Source organism: Crotalus tigris, unplaced genomic scaffold, assembly GCF_016545835.1.
Source record: "Crotalus tigris isolate CLP2741 ecotype Arizona unplaced genomic scaffold, ASM1654583v1 scf7180000020643.66662, whole genome shotgun sequence".
NCBI lineage: Eukaryota > Metazoa > Chordata > Lepidosauria > Squamata > Viperidae > Crotalus > Crotalus tigris.
In genome coordinates this window covers 25,217-43,429 of record NW_024098120.1, presented here as the reverse complement: position 1 = coordinate 43,429, position 18,213 = coordinate 25,217, and the positions used below count along the sequence as shown (strand labels likewise).

General features: G+C 40.8%; 1 protein-coding gene across 2 annotated transcripts in view; it reads right to left on the bottom strand.

Moving 5' to 3' along the window:
* Nucleotides 1-18,213, bottom strand: part of LOC120319355 — a 34,219-nt gene that overhangs the window by 1,225 nt on the left and 14,781 nt on the right. For both annotated transcript variants that reach the window (XM_039368136.1, XM_039368137.1), the window contains exons 6-10: nucleotides 13,707-15,064; nucleotides 10,831-12,099; nucleotides 8,913-9,471; nucleotides 3,194-3,327; nucleotides 2,282-2,453 (exon numbers count right to left, since the gene is read on the bottom strand). In XM_039368136.1, coding sequence (XP_039224070.1) covers nucleotides 2,282-2,453; nucleotides 3,194-3,327; nucleotides 8,913-9,471; nucleotides 10,831-12,099; nucleotides 13,707-15,064 — 3,492 coding nt within the window. The remainder of the gene's footprint in view (nucleotides 1-2,281; nucleotides 2,454-3,193; nucleotides 3,328-8,912; nucleotides 9,472-10,830; nucleotides 12,100-13,706; nucleotides 15,065-18,213) is intronic.

Below are 18,213 nucleotides of genomic sequence, written 5' to 3'. Positions count from 1 at the left end.
TATAGTCAGAATACATTGAATTTACACATATATGACCAGTGTGGATCTTCCATTGTTCATGAACCTTTGGACTTACATTAGATCTTGTAAATGTGGCAAGTTTTTTTTTATAAGACATTTTATTGGTTTTTTTTATTTAAATTCTTAAGAAAAAGTACTCAGGACCCACCGTGGTGGTTGGGTGGTCAAACATTCAAAAGTAAAAATATATATAAACAACACAACTCAATACATTTCACTATCTCCTCTCTATTCCCCTCAAATAACATAATACATTTAAATATCCCATTTCTATTTTTAATTTCTATCACTATTAAACCTGTATTATAGTTTTATCAGTTTACAATTACAATAGTTAAAAATTTAAAACAAAAATTATCAATTCTAATTCTAAATCTCTCACATCCCTCTAAATGTGGCAAGTTTTAATGAGGTCAAGAAAATATGGACCATATTTTTAGTTCTCATAGACCAGTGGTAGCGAACCTATGGCACGGGTGCCAGAGGCGGCACTCAGAGCCCTCTTTGTGGGCACACACATCATCTCCCCAGCCCCGCCTCCTCCCATGGCCCTCTCCTCACCAGCAGCCCCCCCGGAGGAGAGTCACCCCTGGGCACGGCCCATGCGAAGCAGCGCAGCCAAGGACATGGTAGCCGGGCAGCGGGGAGAAGACTGCCCTTGTGCCCTGTTGCATGCAGATGATGCTGCAGGGCATGGGCACAGGGCATGGCCACCATGGCGCTGCTGGGCTGGCTGGTGATCTGTGGTGGGCAGTGGAGGTGGTGGGTGGCCCAGTGGGCAGGGCAGAGCGGGGACGGGGGTGGGGGTGGTTTTGGGGCACTCGGTCTCTAAAAGCTTTGCCATCACTGTCATAGACCCAGACGATATGCACATTTTAGAATTAGTCACATGTAAAAGATGAGTATTGATCTGTGGAATTCATCTTTCCAGGATGTTTCTCAGACATTAACCTGGAATTAAGGAGAAACCTCTTAACAGTGAGGATAATTAACCAGTGGAACAGCTTACTTTCAAAAGTTGCGGGTGTCCCATCACTGGAGATTTTTAAGAAGAGACTGGACAGCCACTTGTCTGAAATGTATAGGGTCTCCTGATTGAGCAGGGGGGTTTGACTAGAACAGCCCCCCCCCCAGTCCACGGACCGGCACCGGGCCATGGCATGCCAGCAACCGGGCCGCCCAAACAAGCGAAGCCCCATCTGCGGGATTCAGGCAGCACACAAAACCATGCCCCCTCTGGTCCGGAGAAAAATATTTCTCCATAGAACCAGTCCCTGGTGCCCAAAGGTTTTGGGGCCTATGGACTAGAACACCTCCAAGATCCCTTCCAGCTCTATTCTGATTGATTGATTGATTGACATTCGTACAGCTCAACCTCTGAACTGCAAATAAAAAGCAAACCAAAATTGACCGAAGGAAACAGTGCTGGAGGGCAGGGTGTCCTTTTGGTGATTTTGTTCTAAAAACAGTGTAAGTTACAGTGCTACAAATGTGAATAGTTTGAAGTTTGCGCTATTCAAGAAATAGTTTGCTTTTTATACTTCAAACAAAAATCTCCCCCGGTAGACACTAAAAACAACCGATTTCTATTGACTGAATATTCAGAATTTTAAGGCTATTCAAGAGCTCACCCCAACCTTAAATCTCTTCTGTTATGACAGTGGTTCTCAACCTGTGGGTCAGGACCCCATTTGGGGTCGAACGACCATTTCACGGGGGTCGCCAAGCAACGCAGTCCCCCATTTTTCCCCCCCTTTTCCTTAGCTGTGCTACTCCCTTTTGTTCTATTGGCTTTTGAAAGCCAATAGAATAGACTCTCTTGAATAGAGTCTAATTCTATTGGCTTTCAAAAGCCAATAGGAATTGTCCAGGCTGTCTCTGCCCTGCTGAGCCCGCCAAAAGTCCCATTCTGCAAACGGTGCAGCACCAGTTGAGTAGTCCTCGACTTACGACCGGTTGAGTAGTCCTCAACGTACGGCCGGTTGGGGGTCGCGGCATTAAAAAGATTGAGCACTGTGTTATGAGCTCTGGTTTCTTATGTTATCTATATCTCCTTGAATTATGCAGATATTATTCCTTCTTTTGGTTCCCCACCCTTTTTATTGTCTCTCTTCTAGCAAGACTTGAAGTTAGGATAATAAAAACCGGCAGCAAAATTATCATGTATTGGACTCTTTACTGATCGATTTATTTGTTCGAGAGTGGTGAACTAAACAACTTTTGGGAAAGAACGATAGGAACCCCTTTCTCAGTCACTTACGCTTTCGAAAAGCATTTTTGAAGCCAATCTCACAGACAGAGGAACAGTTTTCTGACAGCGTCCCATGATAGAGAATAAGTTCATTCTTTGTCCCTTCTGGATTTCTTTTCTCCATCCAGCTTTTTTTCCAGCAATAAGAAACCCACAAATATCGGTTTTGGATCCTCTCTACCTATATGCAAAAAGCAAGAATCTTGGTGAGTCATTTTATTTTATTGAGCCCTGTGTGTCTGAGGAAAGAAGGGAGGGAGGAGAGGAAAGGAAGGGAGGGAGGAAGGAAGGAAGGAAGGAAGGAAGGAAGGAAGGAAGGAAGGAAGGAAGGAAGGAAGGAAGGAAGGAAGGAAGGAAGGAAGGAAGGGAAAGGAGAAAGAGAGACAGAAAGAAAGAAAAGACAGAAAGAAAGAAAGAAAGAAAGAAAGAAAGAAAGAAAGAAAGAAAGAAAGAAAGAAAGAATATGAACAGAAACTTGAGTCACAGGTTTATTTTTCACACATCTTAAATTGTAGATTGAGAAAAGTATAATAAGAGTTTTGTGGAGTTTTGTTACTTTTTGCTACCCGCATCTAGATATGTAAGGGATCACTTTATCATGAAATGAACTATATCAAATCTCAACTTTAAAAGAAAGTTTGGCACTATTGTAATATGTAACTGGGCTCTCTTGCTTAAATAATCTAAAATTAGCTATTTTTCTTTTTCCCTACTTTGTGCTTATTCTATGCTTCTTATCTATTATAGTCTGAATTTTATCATCTGATTTAAAGAACGGGATGCCTTAAAAAAAAAAAGCTACAGGCTGGCTGGGGACTTCTGGGAGCTGAAGTCCAGAAATAATAAAGTTGCTAAGGTTGGAAAAGACTGATCTACATTAATTTATCTTAATAGCAAGGTCTCCAATTGATCACAACTTACTTTGACAACATTGTAGTTCCCAGCTGTCTTGTTGAAATTCTTCACAACATCCTGATATTCCTTTGAATGTGCCTGCAGTTCCACTTTCTTAACTAATCCATCCATGGCTTCCCAGTAGGGAGCAATATTCTTGTCTACAACAAATAAATTGAATGAACAAATGAATAAATGAACTACGGTTCTCTTCTGATACACTGTATAGGTAGGAAGAACATTTTTGACCATGGAAAGTCGTCTGCCTTGACAAATTCATCATGTAGACAACCTAGGCTTTTGCAATCAATCTATTTATTTCACTTAGGGAAGAATGATTTAAATCCTCATATACTTAAGTATTCTACAGTAAATCTTAAATTGTGATGCTCGGGATGAAATGGGATGAGTGTCCAAGGCAGAATCAAGTGTTGTGTGAGAAAGACCACCAAGTAGGACTGCTGCTATTATTGTGGTCTAGGATGGTCCAATATACTGCAGATCCCATCAGCCAAAGATGGGCTTTCTCCGCAGTGGCCCCTGATCTATGGAATATCCTCCCATTGGAAATTAAAATGGTCCCAACCCTGTTAGCCTTTTGTAATGCCCCAAAAAACTGGTTAGAATAGAATAATAACTATTGTGACTTTGAATGTACACTAATCAGCATACGTTAAAATGAAATTTTGTTGCATACAGCTCTGAAAGGGTCACCACCTCCGACATGCACTACATAAATATGACAAAAATAAATACAGAATTATGCATATACCCACATATATTACATGACACAGAGAAACAATAGTCTAGTTCGGGTTATATATACATGTGCATGGAGAGAAAAACAAATCTTGCGACTTTACTAGATGGATGGCATAAGGAAGAAAGCTATTGCAGAATCAGGTAGTGCTGCTATAAATACTTCAAAACCTCCTCCCAGAGGGGAGCAACAGAAACAGACTGTAAAGTGGGTGTGTGGGGTCTCTAACAAGGCTTTGAGCTCTAAGCACATATAAGCACTTATAAGCAGCACCCTGAATACCAGGAAGCAAGGTTCCTATGATCTTCTTGGCTGTCCTTACCAATCTCTGTATGGACTTTGTGTCTGAGGCACCAAACCAGACAGTGATGCAGTTTGTTAAAATGCTTTCAATCGTGCCTCTGTAAAAAGTGGCCAGGACAGAAGGAAAAAAATGTGGTTCCTCATCCGATGCAGGAAATGCATATGCTGGTTTGTACGCTTCTGTTTCCAAGTCTGAAGTGCTGAATGAGTTAAGGACCCCGTTTCCTGGCTGCATGGCTAACTGGTCAAGTATCTCAGCTGCTGTGTATATTTATTTTGGATGTTTCTATTGTTTTTTATTATTTTAAAATGTTTTCAGTATTTTAATTGTATCTTTTTTGAACTGTAAACTGCCTAGAGTCATTGACCGAGGGGATAGCTGTAGAAATTGAATAAATAAATGAAACGTGAAGAGAACATTGGGGATTTAAAAGCGCTGGGGAGTGGACCTCTTGAGTGATAAGCAGGAAATGAATAACAGAGTTGGAAGGGACTTTGGAGGTCTTCTAGTCCACCCCCGTTCAAGCAGGAAACCCTATATCATTTCAGACAAAGAGCTGTCCAATCTCTTCTTAAAAACCTCCAGTGATGGAGCACCCACAACTTCTGAAGGTAAGCTGTTCCACTGGTTAATTGTTCTGCAGGAAATTTCTCCTTAGTTCTGGATTGGTTCTCTCCCTGATTAATTTCCAGCCACTGCTTCTTGTCCTGTCTTCAGGTGCTTTGGAGAATAGCTTGACTCCCTCTTCTTTGTGGCAATCCCTGAGGTATTGGAACACTGCTATTATGTCACCCCTAGTCCTTCTTTTCATGACATGGTAGGACTCAATGGTTGGGTTTCTACAGAAAAAGAAAGACCAGAATTTATAGCTGGTACTTGATTTTATGTCAGTGGTCTCTTTTCAGGGCAGGGAAAGCTGAGTCCCATAATCACCAGCCTTCACCAGCTATTTTGGACTAGGGAGCCATTATAACCGTGGCTCATGTCTTCATCTTCACACAGTTGGGCTACTATGACATGCTATACGTGAGGCTGCCCTTGAAGATGGCTTTGAATCTATTATAATTGACTCAAAATAAGAGATTTGTCAGTCTAACACCTCTGTTTTAGTCTCTGCATTGGATGCCAGAGAGTTTCTCTGTCTAGGGAAAACTGAACAATTGCACAAGTAGTCTTAGACTTACAATCATTCGTTTAGTGACCGTTCAAAGTTACAACAGCATTGAAAAAAGTGACTGATGACCCATCCTCGCACTTACGACTGCCGCAGAAGTTGTACTTGTACTTATAACTGTTGCACTGTCCCAGAATCATGAAATTACCTTCCTAGCCAGCTGCCGACAAGCAAAGTCAATGGGAGGAAGCCAGATTTGCATATGACTGCATGATTTTCTTCACAACCACAATGATTTGCTTAACAACCGTGGCAAAAAGTTGTAAAATGGGGCAAAACCCGCTTAGGAATGGAAATTTAGGGCTCGGGATCCAATCTGAGTCGGTGCCTGGGACCACAGGCTTATTCTTATAAGCTGGAGCCCATCCTCTCTCTCTGGAATATGTGCGTTTTGGGCTCAATTGTGATCGTAAGTCAAGAAACTACCTGTATATCTATCATTTAAAAAAAAGAAAAGACTTTGGGCTTATTCTGTGCATTAATAAAAAGATGATTAGGGGACTGGAGGCTAAAGCATATAAGCAAAGGCTGCTGGAATTGGGTATGTCTAGTTTAACGAAGAGAAGGACGAGGGGGGACATGATAGCCGTGTTCCATTATCTCAGGGGCTGCCACAAAGAAGAGGGAGTCAAGCTATTCTCCAAAGCACCTGAAGGCAGGACAAAAAGCAGTGGATGGAAACTAATCAAGGAGAGAAGCAACCTAGAACTAAGGAGAAACTTCCTGACAGTTAGAACAATTAACCAGTGGAACAACCTGCCTCCAGAAGTGATGAATGCTCCAACCCTGGAAGTTTTTAAAGAAGAAACTGGACAGCCATTTGTCTGAAAATGTTATAGGGTTTCCTGCCTGAGCAGGGGGTTGGACTAGATGACCTCCAAGGTCCCTTCCAACTTCTTATTATTATTATTATTATTATTATTATTATGTAGGCATGAACATTGCTCTTCAGGATACCAAAAGCAGAGCTGTCTGGGCAGTTTTTAAAGACTACAATTGAAACTCTTAATATATAATCATGACTCTGAACTTGGCTAAGCAATGCAGCTTGATATAGCTTATGTTGGGATAGGATTATGAAAGGAAACCTTGTTTTAGATCCAAAATCTATTATACTTATGTCATTAGGATCGGCCATAAAAGATTAATGGAAAGAAACCGTTCACTTTTTTTTACCTTTTTCAAAGCTTGGGATAGTTTGTTTGCGAATTTCCCATGATAAAAAGGTTAAATACCAACATATATCAATTATGTGACAGTGCTGACTTTACTCTGAACCTCTGCCCAGCATTCAGTTGCAACATCAGAACAATAGCATGAAGAAAGTCACCTTGACTTCTAAGCCTGTTGCTTGCTCAGAATCAAGGCTGAACTCAACAATATACAGTAATTAGTCTTTCAAACTGAAGAAGTGCAAAGTGTCTTTAGTAGGAGAGCTCCTCTGCTACAAATTCTATTATCCAGCCTTGTGTTATATTATATATATATTATATCTGTGTGTCATATGTCATATTATATATAGATTATAATATGGATAAGTGTTTCACAACCTTGGCAACTTTAACATGGGGATGGGAGAACGTCAACTCCCAGAATTCCCCAGCCAGCCATTTTTGGTGAGGAATTCTGGGAGTTGAAGTCCACCCATCTTAAAGTTGCCAAGGTTGAAAAATATTGTATGTATTGTACTATATTGTATTTCTGTTCTGTTCTGTTCTGTTCTGTTCTGTTCTAGTCTAGTCTAGTCTAGTCTAGTCTCATATTGTATTATTTCTTTTTCAGAGAAACATTTTGAATACCATATACCCTGGGAGGATTTAAAAGTACACTCACTTCCTTTGTAAACCCACTTTTTAAGCTTTACTCTAAAATCAAACTGGTTTCCACATATATATAATATAAAAAAATAAAGCTGGTTATGAATATTTGCTGACTGAGGCCTTTGCCCTCAGATCCGCTTGGCCATATCCTCAAAGCAACTGTATAACCCTTTTGAAAATATCCATAATTTTTATTCTGCTAAGCAAAGTTATTAATGCAGATCACACTTTTAAAAGGGATGTCAAACCTTTCACTGAATACTGCTGAAATCTTACACATGTTTTCCCTAGCAGAAAAAAACTTAGATCGGATAAACAAGTGGGTGGAATATGGTGAGTCAGAATTACCTGACAATGCTGTTTATTTATTAGCAATGTTATAGTAAAAAAAATATCTGTTGATTTCTCTAGGCTAAAATACAAGTAAAATAGATTCTCTGTCAAAGAAAGCAACCCACTAAAGCAGGGGTGTCAAACTCAATTTCATTGAGGGCCGCATCAGCATTGCGGTTGCCCTTGGGGGGGCAGGGGGCAGCCTACTGAGTGGGCATGGCCACCTCTACATCGTTCGTGTCAAGGGTGCCTGTGGGGGCCTGGGCAGGAGTGGGACAGATCTGAGGGTCTCTGGCAAAAGGGAGTGGGACCAGGGCAAGCGCCAAGGCACGGTCCATTTCTTCATTCCTCACAAAGGGTGACGCCTCCCCAGCATGCACCCAGGGGGCGGGACCGACGTGGCAGGGGCTGGTTCCTCGCTGTTTCCAGAAGGCCTTGTGGAGCTAAGACTGAATGCGTTTCAGCCTAGATGGCCACCACAAAATTGTACATTGGCTCCCTCCCAGGCCAGGGCCAAGGCAGCGGGGGCCGTTCCCTCACTGTTTCCAGGATGGCTTCGCGGGCCACATGAAACCACTTCGCGGGCCACATCCGACCCCTGGGCCTTGTGTTTGACATGTCTGCACTAAAGAATGGAGTAAGAAAAAGTGAAAATGGGGATGATATAAGAAATGTAGATACCGCTTCCATAGAAAATCTAATAAAAAGGGTGATATAGAAAGAGTGAATAGAAAATATCTACAGAACCCTCACATTCTAAAAACAAACTGTTTCAATTCCTTCCCTCAGGATGCCGTTATAGGGCATTGCATGCCAAAATAACTAGACATAAAAACAGTTTTTTCCCCTGTGTCATCATTCTGCTAAACACCTAATTCACACATCACTGTCTTATGCCTAATGATATTTACCCATGTAATAGGACCTTATTCTCATCTTTCCTATTACCTTCTCCTTTTGGTATCTTATGATTTATCATTTTGTTGTTTGTATCTTATGATTTATGATTGTATTTTGTGATGTATGATCTATGACTTATCACTTTGTTGATTGTATTTACACTGAAAGTTTCTGCACTGGAGAGAAATTCCTTGTGTGCCCAATCATACTTGGCCGATAAAGAATATTCTATTCTGTTCTGTTCTGTTCTTCTAGCCTAGTCTAGTCTAGTCTAGTCTATTATTTTACTATATTCTATTCTGTCCTGTCCTATCCTACCCTACCCTATCCTATTCTAGTAATCTAGTCTACTCTAGTCTAGTCTAATCTAATCTAATCTAATCTAATCTAATCTAATCTAATCTAATCTAGCCTAAAAAGAGAGTTTTTAATAAAGTAAGGCACGTTCTTCTTACCCCATAAGCAGATCTCTCTCCTTATCCTGATTTTTTTCTTGCTTGGCATGAAAGCTTCACCTGTCAGAAAGTTGATTGCCAGTTTTTGTCCATACCATGGCACTAATGCCTCTGTTTTCTTCTCACTATATGCCTGCTCCAGATAGCGATTGGTTAGCATGTCAAAAGTAGACCATCCGGCATCAGACCTATGATGCCAACGGATAGTCTCATACAGAAGCTTGGAATCTGTGTGTTCAGCTTGAGCTTTTTCGATCTTTGCCACAAGAACTTCCTCTAACTTGGTGTAAATCTTCCCAGAAACATTTTCAACATCTTCTTGAGAACCACAAAGCCAAACCACCTTTTCTGTTAGGCGATGGAAGACAACTGGATACTGAGGTGAGACAGCTTCGCAAAGGGCTTTAAGGCTGTCATTACTGAAGGTTGATAGCTCGGCACTACAGATGGTTTTTTTGTGGAATTTAGCAATGAAATCTGACAAATGCTGCTTGAGTGAAGTCACTTCGCTTCTGATGCCCACTACATGGATCACAGCCCTGTGGTCCTCAGCTAAGTCCTGGAAGGGAGGGGGAAAAAGAACACTTTTTTGGAAGAAAATCAACATCAAACAGGTTAGAAATGTGGATGTCAGTTTTAATATGCATTGCACTTGTGTCAGAAGCACCAAGGCACTTCCAGGTTTTCAGGATTAACCAGTGACATCACTATTGCCTGGGGAATACCTAGTAAGAGGGCTCCTTCATGTCCCTGTAGGATCTAGAGCAAACAATGGGAGCTCACTCCATCCCATAGCAGCACTCAGGCCTTGAATGCAAGTTTGCTAACCTCCAACCCAGTGTCCTAATCACATGAACCACAGTGTTCCTTTTAATTTATGTTTCTAGAACTCAACATACTGGAATTATTCCCAATTCCATTTAGACAATTACTACAAAACCAATTTAAAGAAAAAAGTACTTCTAGTACTGAGGAAATATCAAATCAATCATTAATCAGGCAACTTATATAGTGAATACATGCCTCAATTGGGGCTTGGATTTGACACAAGCTAGGTCCAGTTTTGGCATAGTTGTTAAGACAGTAGCTTAGGAATTAGAAGACGGTGAGTTTTAGTCCTGTCTTAGGTACAAAACCTGCTTGGTGACTTTAAGCCAGTCACTGCCTTAGGAAGCAGTCAAATCTCTTCTGATATGTTGCCAAGAAAACAGCAGAATTCTGGGAGTTGGTCCACCCATCTTAAAGTTGCCAAGATTGAAAAATATTCTATTCTATTCTATTCTATTCTATTCTATTCTATTCTATTCTATTCTATTCTATTCTATTCTATTCTATTCTATTCTTCTATTCCATTCCATTCCATTCTATTCTATGAACTGGGAGACTGTGAGTTCTAGCTGCCAAGAAAACTGCAGGAGCCAGTACAGGTGCCAGCACTGACTTGAAGACATATATACAAAAGAGGGGAATGCAGACAGTCCTTGACTTGCAACCATTTTTTTAGTGACCATTCAAAGTTACAATGGCACTTTAAAAAATGTTACTTAGGACCTTTTTCTGCCCACACTTACAACCGCTGTAACATTCCCATGGTCATGTGACCAAAGTTCAATGCTCAGCAACTGGCTGTAATGGTTGTCAGTGTCCTGGGGGTCATGTGATCCCCTTCTATGACCTTCTGACAAGCAAAGTCAATGGGGACGCCAGATTCACTTAACAACCATGTTACTAACTGAATAAACTGCAGGGATTTCCTTAACAACAGTGGGAAGAAAGGCTGTAAAAATGGGGCACAACTCACTTAACAACTGTCTTTTTAAACAAATTTTGGGCTCAGTTGCAAGGACTACCTAAATACATTTGACAGAAGGACAGAGAAGAACAATTAACTGTTGCCTTTAAAAACACCATCACTTACTTGCAATACTTCCCCATTACTACGGGTAGTTCCATTGCTAGAACTATGGTTCCCCTGAGTTTGCATCTTTACAATACAATTCTGGGTTTCTGCCATGTTCTTCAGCAGATCTGCCCCATCCTCAGAGAAGTAGATGCATAATGTTTTCTTCTTCAGAGGTATCAGACCAAACATCAGAGAATCCAAATCTTTCTTGATCACAGGAATGGCTTCCTTCACAAATTTCCGGAGTCCTTTCACTTGCAATGACAACCTACAATTGCTCGGCTTGAATTTGATGTTTACCTTGAGGTGTTCCCAATCCATAATATGAAGGAGACTTTCCCCACCAGCTAATACTAATTCTGATCTAGTAAGCATCATACTTTCTTTCAAAGGGGAATTATCTCTTAAGTGCTCCTTAATATATTCTTCTACCTCAGCAGCCCGAGGAGAAGGACCAACCACAGTGACTTGGTTGGGTGGAGTGTAATGAACAGCAACGTCCTTATGAGACTTTAATCTGTTCAACAACTCTTCCCACTCTGTCTCCTCAGTGACCCATTGCAACTGATCTGCAATCTCCACGGTCTTCTCACACACTTGTTCCATCAGGAGCTTTTTAGCTTCTTGGAGTTCACCCAAGCTTAAACCACCAATCTGGACAACTTCAGAGATCTCAAAAATGGCCAGGATGTTCCTTTCTGAAAAAAAACCATCGTGAAAGAGCTTGCCCCATTGTGCCTTGACAAACTGAAACTGGAGTTCGGAGAGAGAGACCGGTAAAAATTGGAAACCACTAAAGAGCTCTTCAAAGTGCCTTCTCAGTTCCACCAACTTCTGACGGGGACCTCTAAATATGATAGTTGCTGGATCTTTGGCCAACATTTCTGTGCTTACAAAAGGGCTTGTTGGAAATCTCTTCTGGAACAAGCTTTTTTTTATAACAATATAAGGGACTGACTCATATTGAGCTTTGACTTCAATTATTTCAGATAGGTATTTCTCAATTTTTCTATGAACAGCTTCCAGAACATTCTCCACATCTTCTTGGAAACCACAAATCTGGAGTTCATCATCCTGCGACCAACGGATATCTACAGGAAAATTGTGGAATATGTTCCTAAGGAACTCATCAATGTTCATATTTTTAGAAGTGGCAATTGCTTCATGACGGATGGATTTTGTAGAAAACTTTGTGATGAAGCCAGCCACATTTTGCTTCAATAAGATCACGGGGTCCCTTTTGCCCATTACATATATTGCCTCTGAGAAACCCGTAGCGAATCTCTAAAAATAAAGAAAATTGGATGTTAAGGACACAATAGTTCTTGATATGATCTACAATGTTAAGTCATAAAATCAGTGTGAAGCATTCTAAATTTATAGCTGAGAAACTAATTCTTCCCATCAGTATCTTTGATAATTTTCCATCTTCGCCTATTACTTTCTGATGCAGGAGCATGAGTCAGCCATATGGATTTTTATCTTACTTTCACATTTATCTGGTTATTAAATATATTGTGCCAGCCTGACCATAATGTGTGTTCTACAGAGAAGAGCAACAAAGATGATTAGAGGACTGGAGGCTAAAACATATAAGGAACGGTTGCTGGAATTGGGTATGTCTAGTTTAACGAAGAGAAGGACGAGGGGGGACATGATAGCAGTGTTCCAATATCTCAGGGGCTGCCACAAAGAAGAGGGAGTCAAGCTATTCTCCAAAGCGCCTGAGGGCAGGACAAGAAGCAACGGGTGGAAACTAACCAAAGAGAGAAGCAACCTAGAACTAAGGAGAAACTTCATGACAGTTAGCACAATTAACCAGTGGAACAACCTGCCTCCAGAAGTGGTGAATGCACCAACACTGGAAGTTTTTAAGAAGAAACTGGACAGCCATTTGTTTGAAATGGTATAGGGTTTCCTGCCTGAGCAGGGGGTTGGACTAGTTGACTTCCAAGGTCCCTTCCAACTTTATCATTATTATTATTGTTATTGTTATTATTATCTGCATGAAGCAACTCCAGAGATGATCACCTGAATAGCTGAATTGAATATCCAGTTATGAATCCACAGCTGTAACAGCTTAGAAGTTATGTATATAATTATGTGGATGGCGTGAATGTTTACTTCTCTTCTGTCATATTCTCATAAATAAATACATTTATTTTAGAGATGAAAACATGAAGACCTCCTCCCACCTGACAGGGGACATCAGAAACGTAACCGCTACATTATAAACAATAAAACTTGGCTACATACTTAATTGTCAATGAACACCAATCATGGGGCATATACCAAATTGTGAAGATAATTCACAATTTTAATAACCTGGAAACATTATGTCAAAACCAGTATTTCCAGAACTGTTTCCAGCCAGATAGAGCCACGAGGACAACCTGAATACCCATCAATGGTAGGATCCAATGAGACTAGGACAGCTTCCATTCAGCTTTCAATGAAAAACCAGAAGTGGACAGTAAAGTCAAAGGGAATCTAATGAACTCTCATACATCTAGACTAGAATGGACGCAAGATTGACACTGCAGCTGGGATAAAAGCTAAGCCACACATCACTTTCCTTAAGCTGTCCTGCATTAGATCAGTAAGGACAGCACTAATCATGCTCACCTGAATGTGCAATCAAAGCCATCATAATTTACGCTAGTATAATTTTTTGCAAGCTCATGGGCAGACAACATAGCACTGAATTTTGAGAAAATAACCTGTTTAGATTCCGCCCTTAAGAAGCGAGCATCAGTGTTTTGACTATTTTACACATAATGACCCATATTCTTAACTTAACCTTGTTTAGGATGAATTGAACCATCTTCCTTACCACGTTGCAAGCTTTTTCAAAAACCAAATAGAAACTATAAAAAATGGATTATACTTACCTCTTTTATGAGGTCCTCATTATTTATGAAGCTGTTCCAACCATCGGGATTTTCAGTCTTCATCCCGGCAATGCAGCCCAACGGCCAAGCCATGTTCTTGAGCAGACTGGCTCCAACTCCAGAGAAGTATTCACTAAGAATTCTCTTCCTTAGAGGTACTATATCAAACGCCAAAGAATCCAAGTCCTTCTTGATGGCTGGCAGGGCTTTTTTCACGTATTTTTGAAGACCACTCACCAGCAGCACTAAAGGCTGACTGTTCACCTGGAATGCGACATTCATGCCGAGATGTTCCCAGCCCATTATATGAAGCAGATCCTTCCCAGCTAAAGCTAATTCTGGTCCAGTGAGTCTCACTTTTTCTTCCATAGGAGAATTCTCTCTCAAGTATTCCTTAATAGAGTCTTCTGCTTGAAAGACCAGAGGATAGAAACCCACCAAGATCACCCAACCAGGTGCCACATGATGAATGGCTACTTCCTTATGGGTTCCCAGTCTTTGCAGCAGCTCCTTCCAGTCTGAACACTCAGTAGCCCATTTCAAGTCTCCTGCAATGTCCACAGTCCTTTCACACACTAGCTTCATGAGGATCTCTTTGGCTTCCTTCATTTTGCCCAAGTCTAGGCCAGCAATTTGGACAACCTGAGAGAGCTCCAAAACAACAGGGATGCTCCTTTCTAGGAAGAAATGGTTGTAGAACACTTTGCCCCAATGTGCCTTGACAAATTGCAACTGGAAATTAGACAAAGGTATTGGTAGAATCTGGAAGGTGTTCAAGAGCTCCTTGAGACGCCTCTCTGCTTCCTTGACTCTCCGATGGGGTCCCCAGAATCTGATAGTTGCTGGAGTCTTAGCAATAATTTCAAGCTTTATCATAGGATTGGATGGGAGTATCTCCTGAAGGACAACATCTTTGGCAATAGTATACCAGGGCAATGGTTCAGCTGTGCACTCCCAGCTCACCCATTGCCTCTGAGATGCCTCCTGGGCAAGGCATTGTAAGAAGCAACAGACCTCATCCAACAGGCCTACAAGCCACATTCGGTCAAGGATGTAGATCCTGAGGGATTTGTATCTCTTCATAAGTCTTTGGTGGTCAATCAGGACTTTTAGAATCTCTCCCCGTGTCTCACAATGCAGCACATACTTCTTCCGCACAAACTCAAAGGCTTTTTCTAAGTCAAGCAGCTGCATAGACTGGTTGATGGCCTGGAATATCAATAGTCTCCAATCAAAGTCGATCTGGATGTCATAACCAGCCTTCTTCAGTTGCACTTGAAATTCATTGAAGGCGCTTGAGTTCTCCTCAAGGTACTGGAGAAAAAGTGGTTCTTCCATGTGACATAATCCCACCGGCTCTAAAAGAAAGATGGATGTCATGAACATTAGGCCAGGTTGCTACCATGGTCTGAGATCTTAGTTTCCCTACTCCCTCGTGAAATACTTAAAAGGGAAAATGCCTTTACAGAAAATGGGAAGGGAGGAAAAATTGAAAATTAGTTGTAGAGAATAAACTCAGTCTGGATTACTGTAATTCCACTATATGTGGCCAAGATCAAAGTCTTGTTATCCAACTATAAGCTAAAAGTATGTCTTCTCAATCTCATCTTCAAATCTAAAGCTACGTTGTGGCTGTTTAATCATGCTATCAATTCAGTTGGCTAAGTACAACTGTGACCAGAATTTCTTTTGTTAAGCAAAGCAGTTAAGTGTGTCTTGCACAATTTTTTATTTTTATTTTTTCCCCTGGTTAAGTGTATCACTGAAGTTAAGTGGATCACACAGTCATTAAGCAAATCTGATCCCATATATCCAGTTCACGGTCTGTTTCTGTTGCTCCCCTCTGGGAGGAGGTTTCAAAGTATTTACAGCAGGACTACCAGATTCTGTAACAGCTTTTGTTCCCTATGCCATTCGTCTTGTAAATTCGCAGGATTCTTTTTTCTCGCCATGTACATCTGAACTAGACTGTGTTATTTGTCTGGGTCATATATATGTGTGTATCTGATTATATGCATATTTTTTAATTTTTGGTCATGTTTATGCAGTGTATATTGGAGGTGGTTATCCTTTGAGAGCTGCATGCAAAGAAATATCATTTTAATGTATGCTGATTAATGTACATTTAAAGTGACAATAAAATTACTATTCTATTCTGTTCTTGTTCGTGTTCCTATTCTATTCTATTTTCTGGCTTTCCCCATTTTGTCCGAAACCAGCTGGGAAGATCACAAATGACAATCAAGTGAGCCCAAGATACTGCAACCATTGGAAATACATGTGAATTTTTTTATCAGTGGTTGTAAGGATGATGGTCATAAATGTGAGCACCAGTTGTAAGTCACTTTTTTCAGTGCCACTGTCACTTCAAATAATCACTAAATGAATGGTTGTAAGTTTTCCTATCACAGCTCAGGTGCTGTGATAGGGAGGGGTGAAAGCTCTTTTGCAAATTCATTTTTTTGCCTGGTTTTTGAAGGTTTCAGAATAACAGAGTTGGAAGGGACGATCTGTACATTCAACTTGTTAAGCAAATCATATTCATTTCAAAACCAGGCACCAGGGACCATATTTTGTTGGAACTCTATTGTGTCATTTGCAGAATTCTTTAGGGTGCTGCTAACCAGGCAGCATTCTTAAGATTGGTTTCGGATTTGTTTATTATGGCACTAGTTAGGGCAGACATGTCAAACTCGTGACGTTGCGCAATCTACCGGGCCAGTTTTGCCATTGCCGGCAATGGGGTGGGCATGGCTTCTGGATGACACGTCTGGCCCGTGGGCCGGCAGTTTGACACCCCTGAGTTAAGGGGATCAGAAAATACTCTACAGATGATGTGGACAAACTTAAAAATAAACAGTGTGAAGGGATTTTATTATGCTTAAGGTTGATATTAGTAATATTGATATTAGTAGTGATATTTTGTAATTATATATATATATATAGGTCTTTAGTCTTTAGCAATGCTCCTCGAAGCACGAAGCTGAAAACACCAGCCTGAAGAAGACGAATGGGACTTCGTCGAAACATCGGCAAGACCCTTCCAATTTCACGTGGGAGAAAACCCGAACAACCAAAGACATATATATATGTAATATATATATATATATATATATATATATATATATATATATATATATATAACCCCCCTGCAACTCAGACTAACCTGAGCACAACCAAACAGAACACTCCCCCAGCCAATCAGAGCACAGCCAACCCCCCAGCCAATCAGAGCACAGCCAAGCCCCTAACCAATCAGAACACACCTCCACCCAATCAGAACACAGCCAAGCTCCCACCCAATCAGTTCATACCCCCACTGGCAGTTAAAAGGAAGAAACAGCTAAGACCACACATTGCTGCTCGAAGCACGAAGCTGAAAACACCAGCCTGAAGATGACGAATGGGACTTCGTCGAAACGTCGCCAAGACACTTCCAATTTTACGCGGGAGAAAACCCGAACAACCAAAGACCTACATACAAACACCCGCGAAAACCTCAGAAAACATATATATATATGTAGGTCTTTGGTTGTTCGGGTTTTCTCCCACGTAAAAATTGGAAGTGTCTTGGCGACGTTTTGACGAAGTCCCATTGCTGCTCGAAGCACGAAGCTGAAAACACCAGCCTGAAGATGACGAATGGGACTTCGTCGAAACGTCGCCAAAACACTTCCAATTTTACGTGGGAGAAAACCCGAACAACCAAAGACCTACATACAAACACCCACGAAAACCTCAGAAAACAAATATATATATATATAGGAAGTTTTTCAGACAGATGTCTAATTGATTACACCTTGACATTTTTTAACTGCTATACTGCAGTTTTACTTTTTACAATCTCTTAGATTGTAAATCTGTCTGAAAAACTTCCTGCATATACTCGCTTGACTCAGCTGGCAAAGAGGGAGGAGAGCCTGTGGCTTGGTGGTTAAATCACTGCCTAGTATGTAAACTGCCCAGGTTCGAATCCCATAAAGGGTGTGGCTAACTGGAGAGCAGAATGAGCTCAAAATGGCCCTCTTAGTCTCCCAATTTAATTCTTTAATTCTTTGTCAGAAAAAGAAATTTGGAGATATAGAGATATATATATTGTTTATGTGCAAGCAGCTTTGTAGATGCTTTAGATTGGGAAATTAGTTATATAGAAGCAAATGTTTTATGCTTTAGGTATAGGTGATTGCTTATATGAAAAGAGCAAGGTAAGGGGAGGGGGGGAAAAGGAGTTACGGATCATCATCTAGGAATTATTTTTTTGTGCCATCTTATGCCTAGTACCAAGACCTGATCTTTTTGTTCTGGAAAGATATAAAAGGTGGAAGACATCTTTTCTGGTTGTTGCCTTCATCTCTCTACCAGCCACGAAGAGAGATGGGGTCACCCAACTCTATTTTGATCAAAATAAAAGTTGTTTGCTTGCTGAAACCTCGATGCAGGAGTTTCTTTGGCTCTTTTAAATTCCTGAGTAAGGCTGGGGCAATTGTGTGGAAAACCTTACAACTGC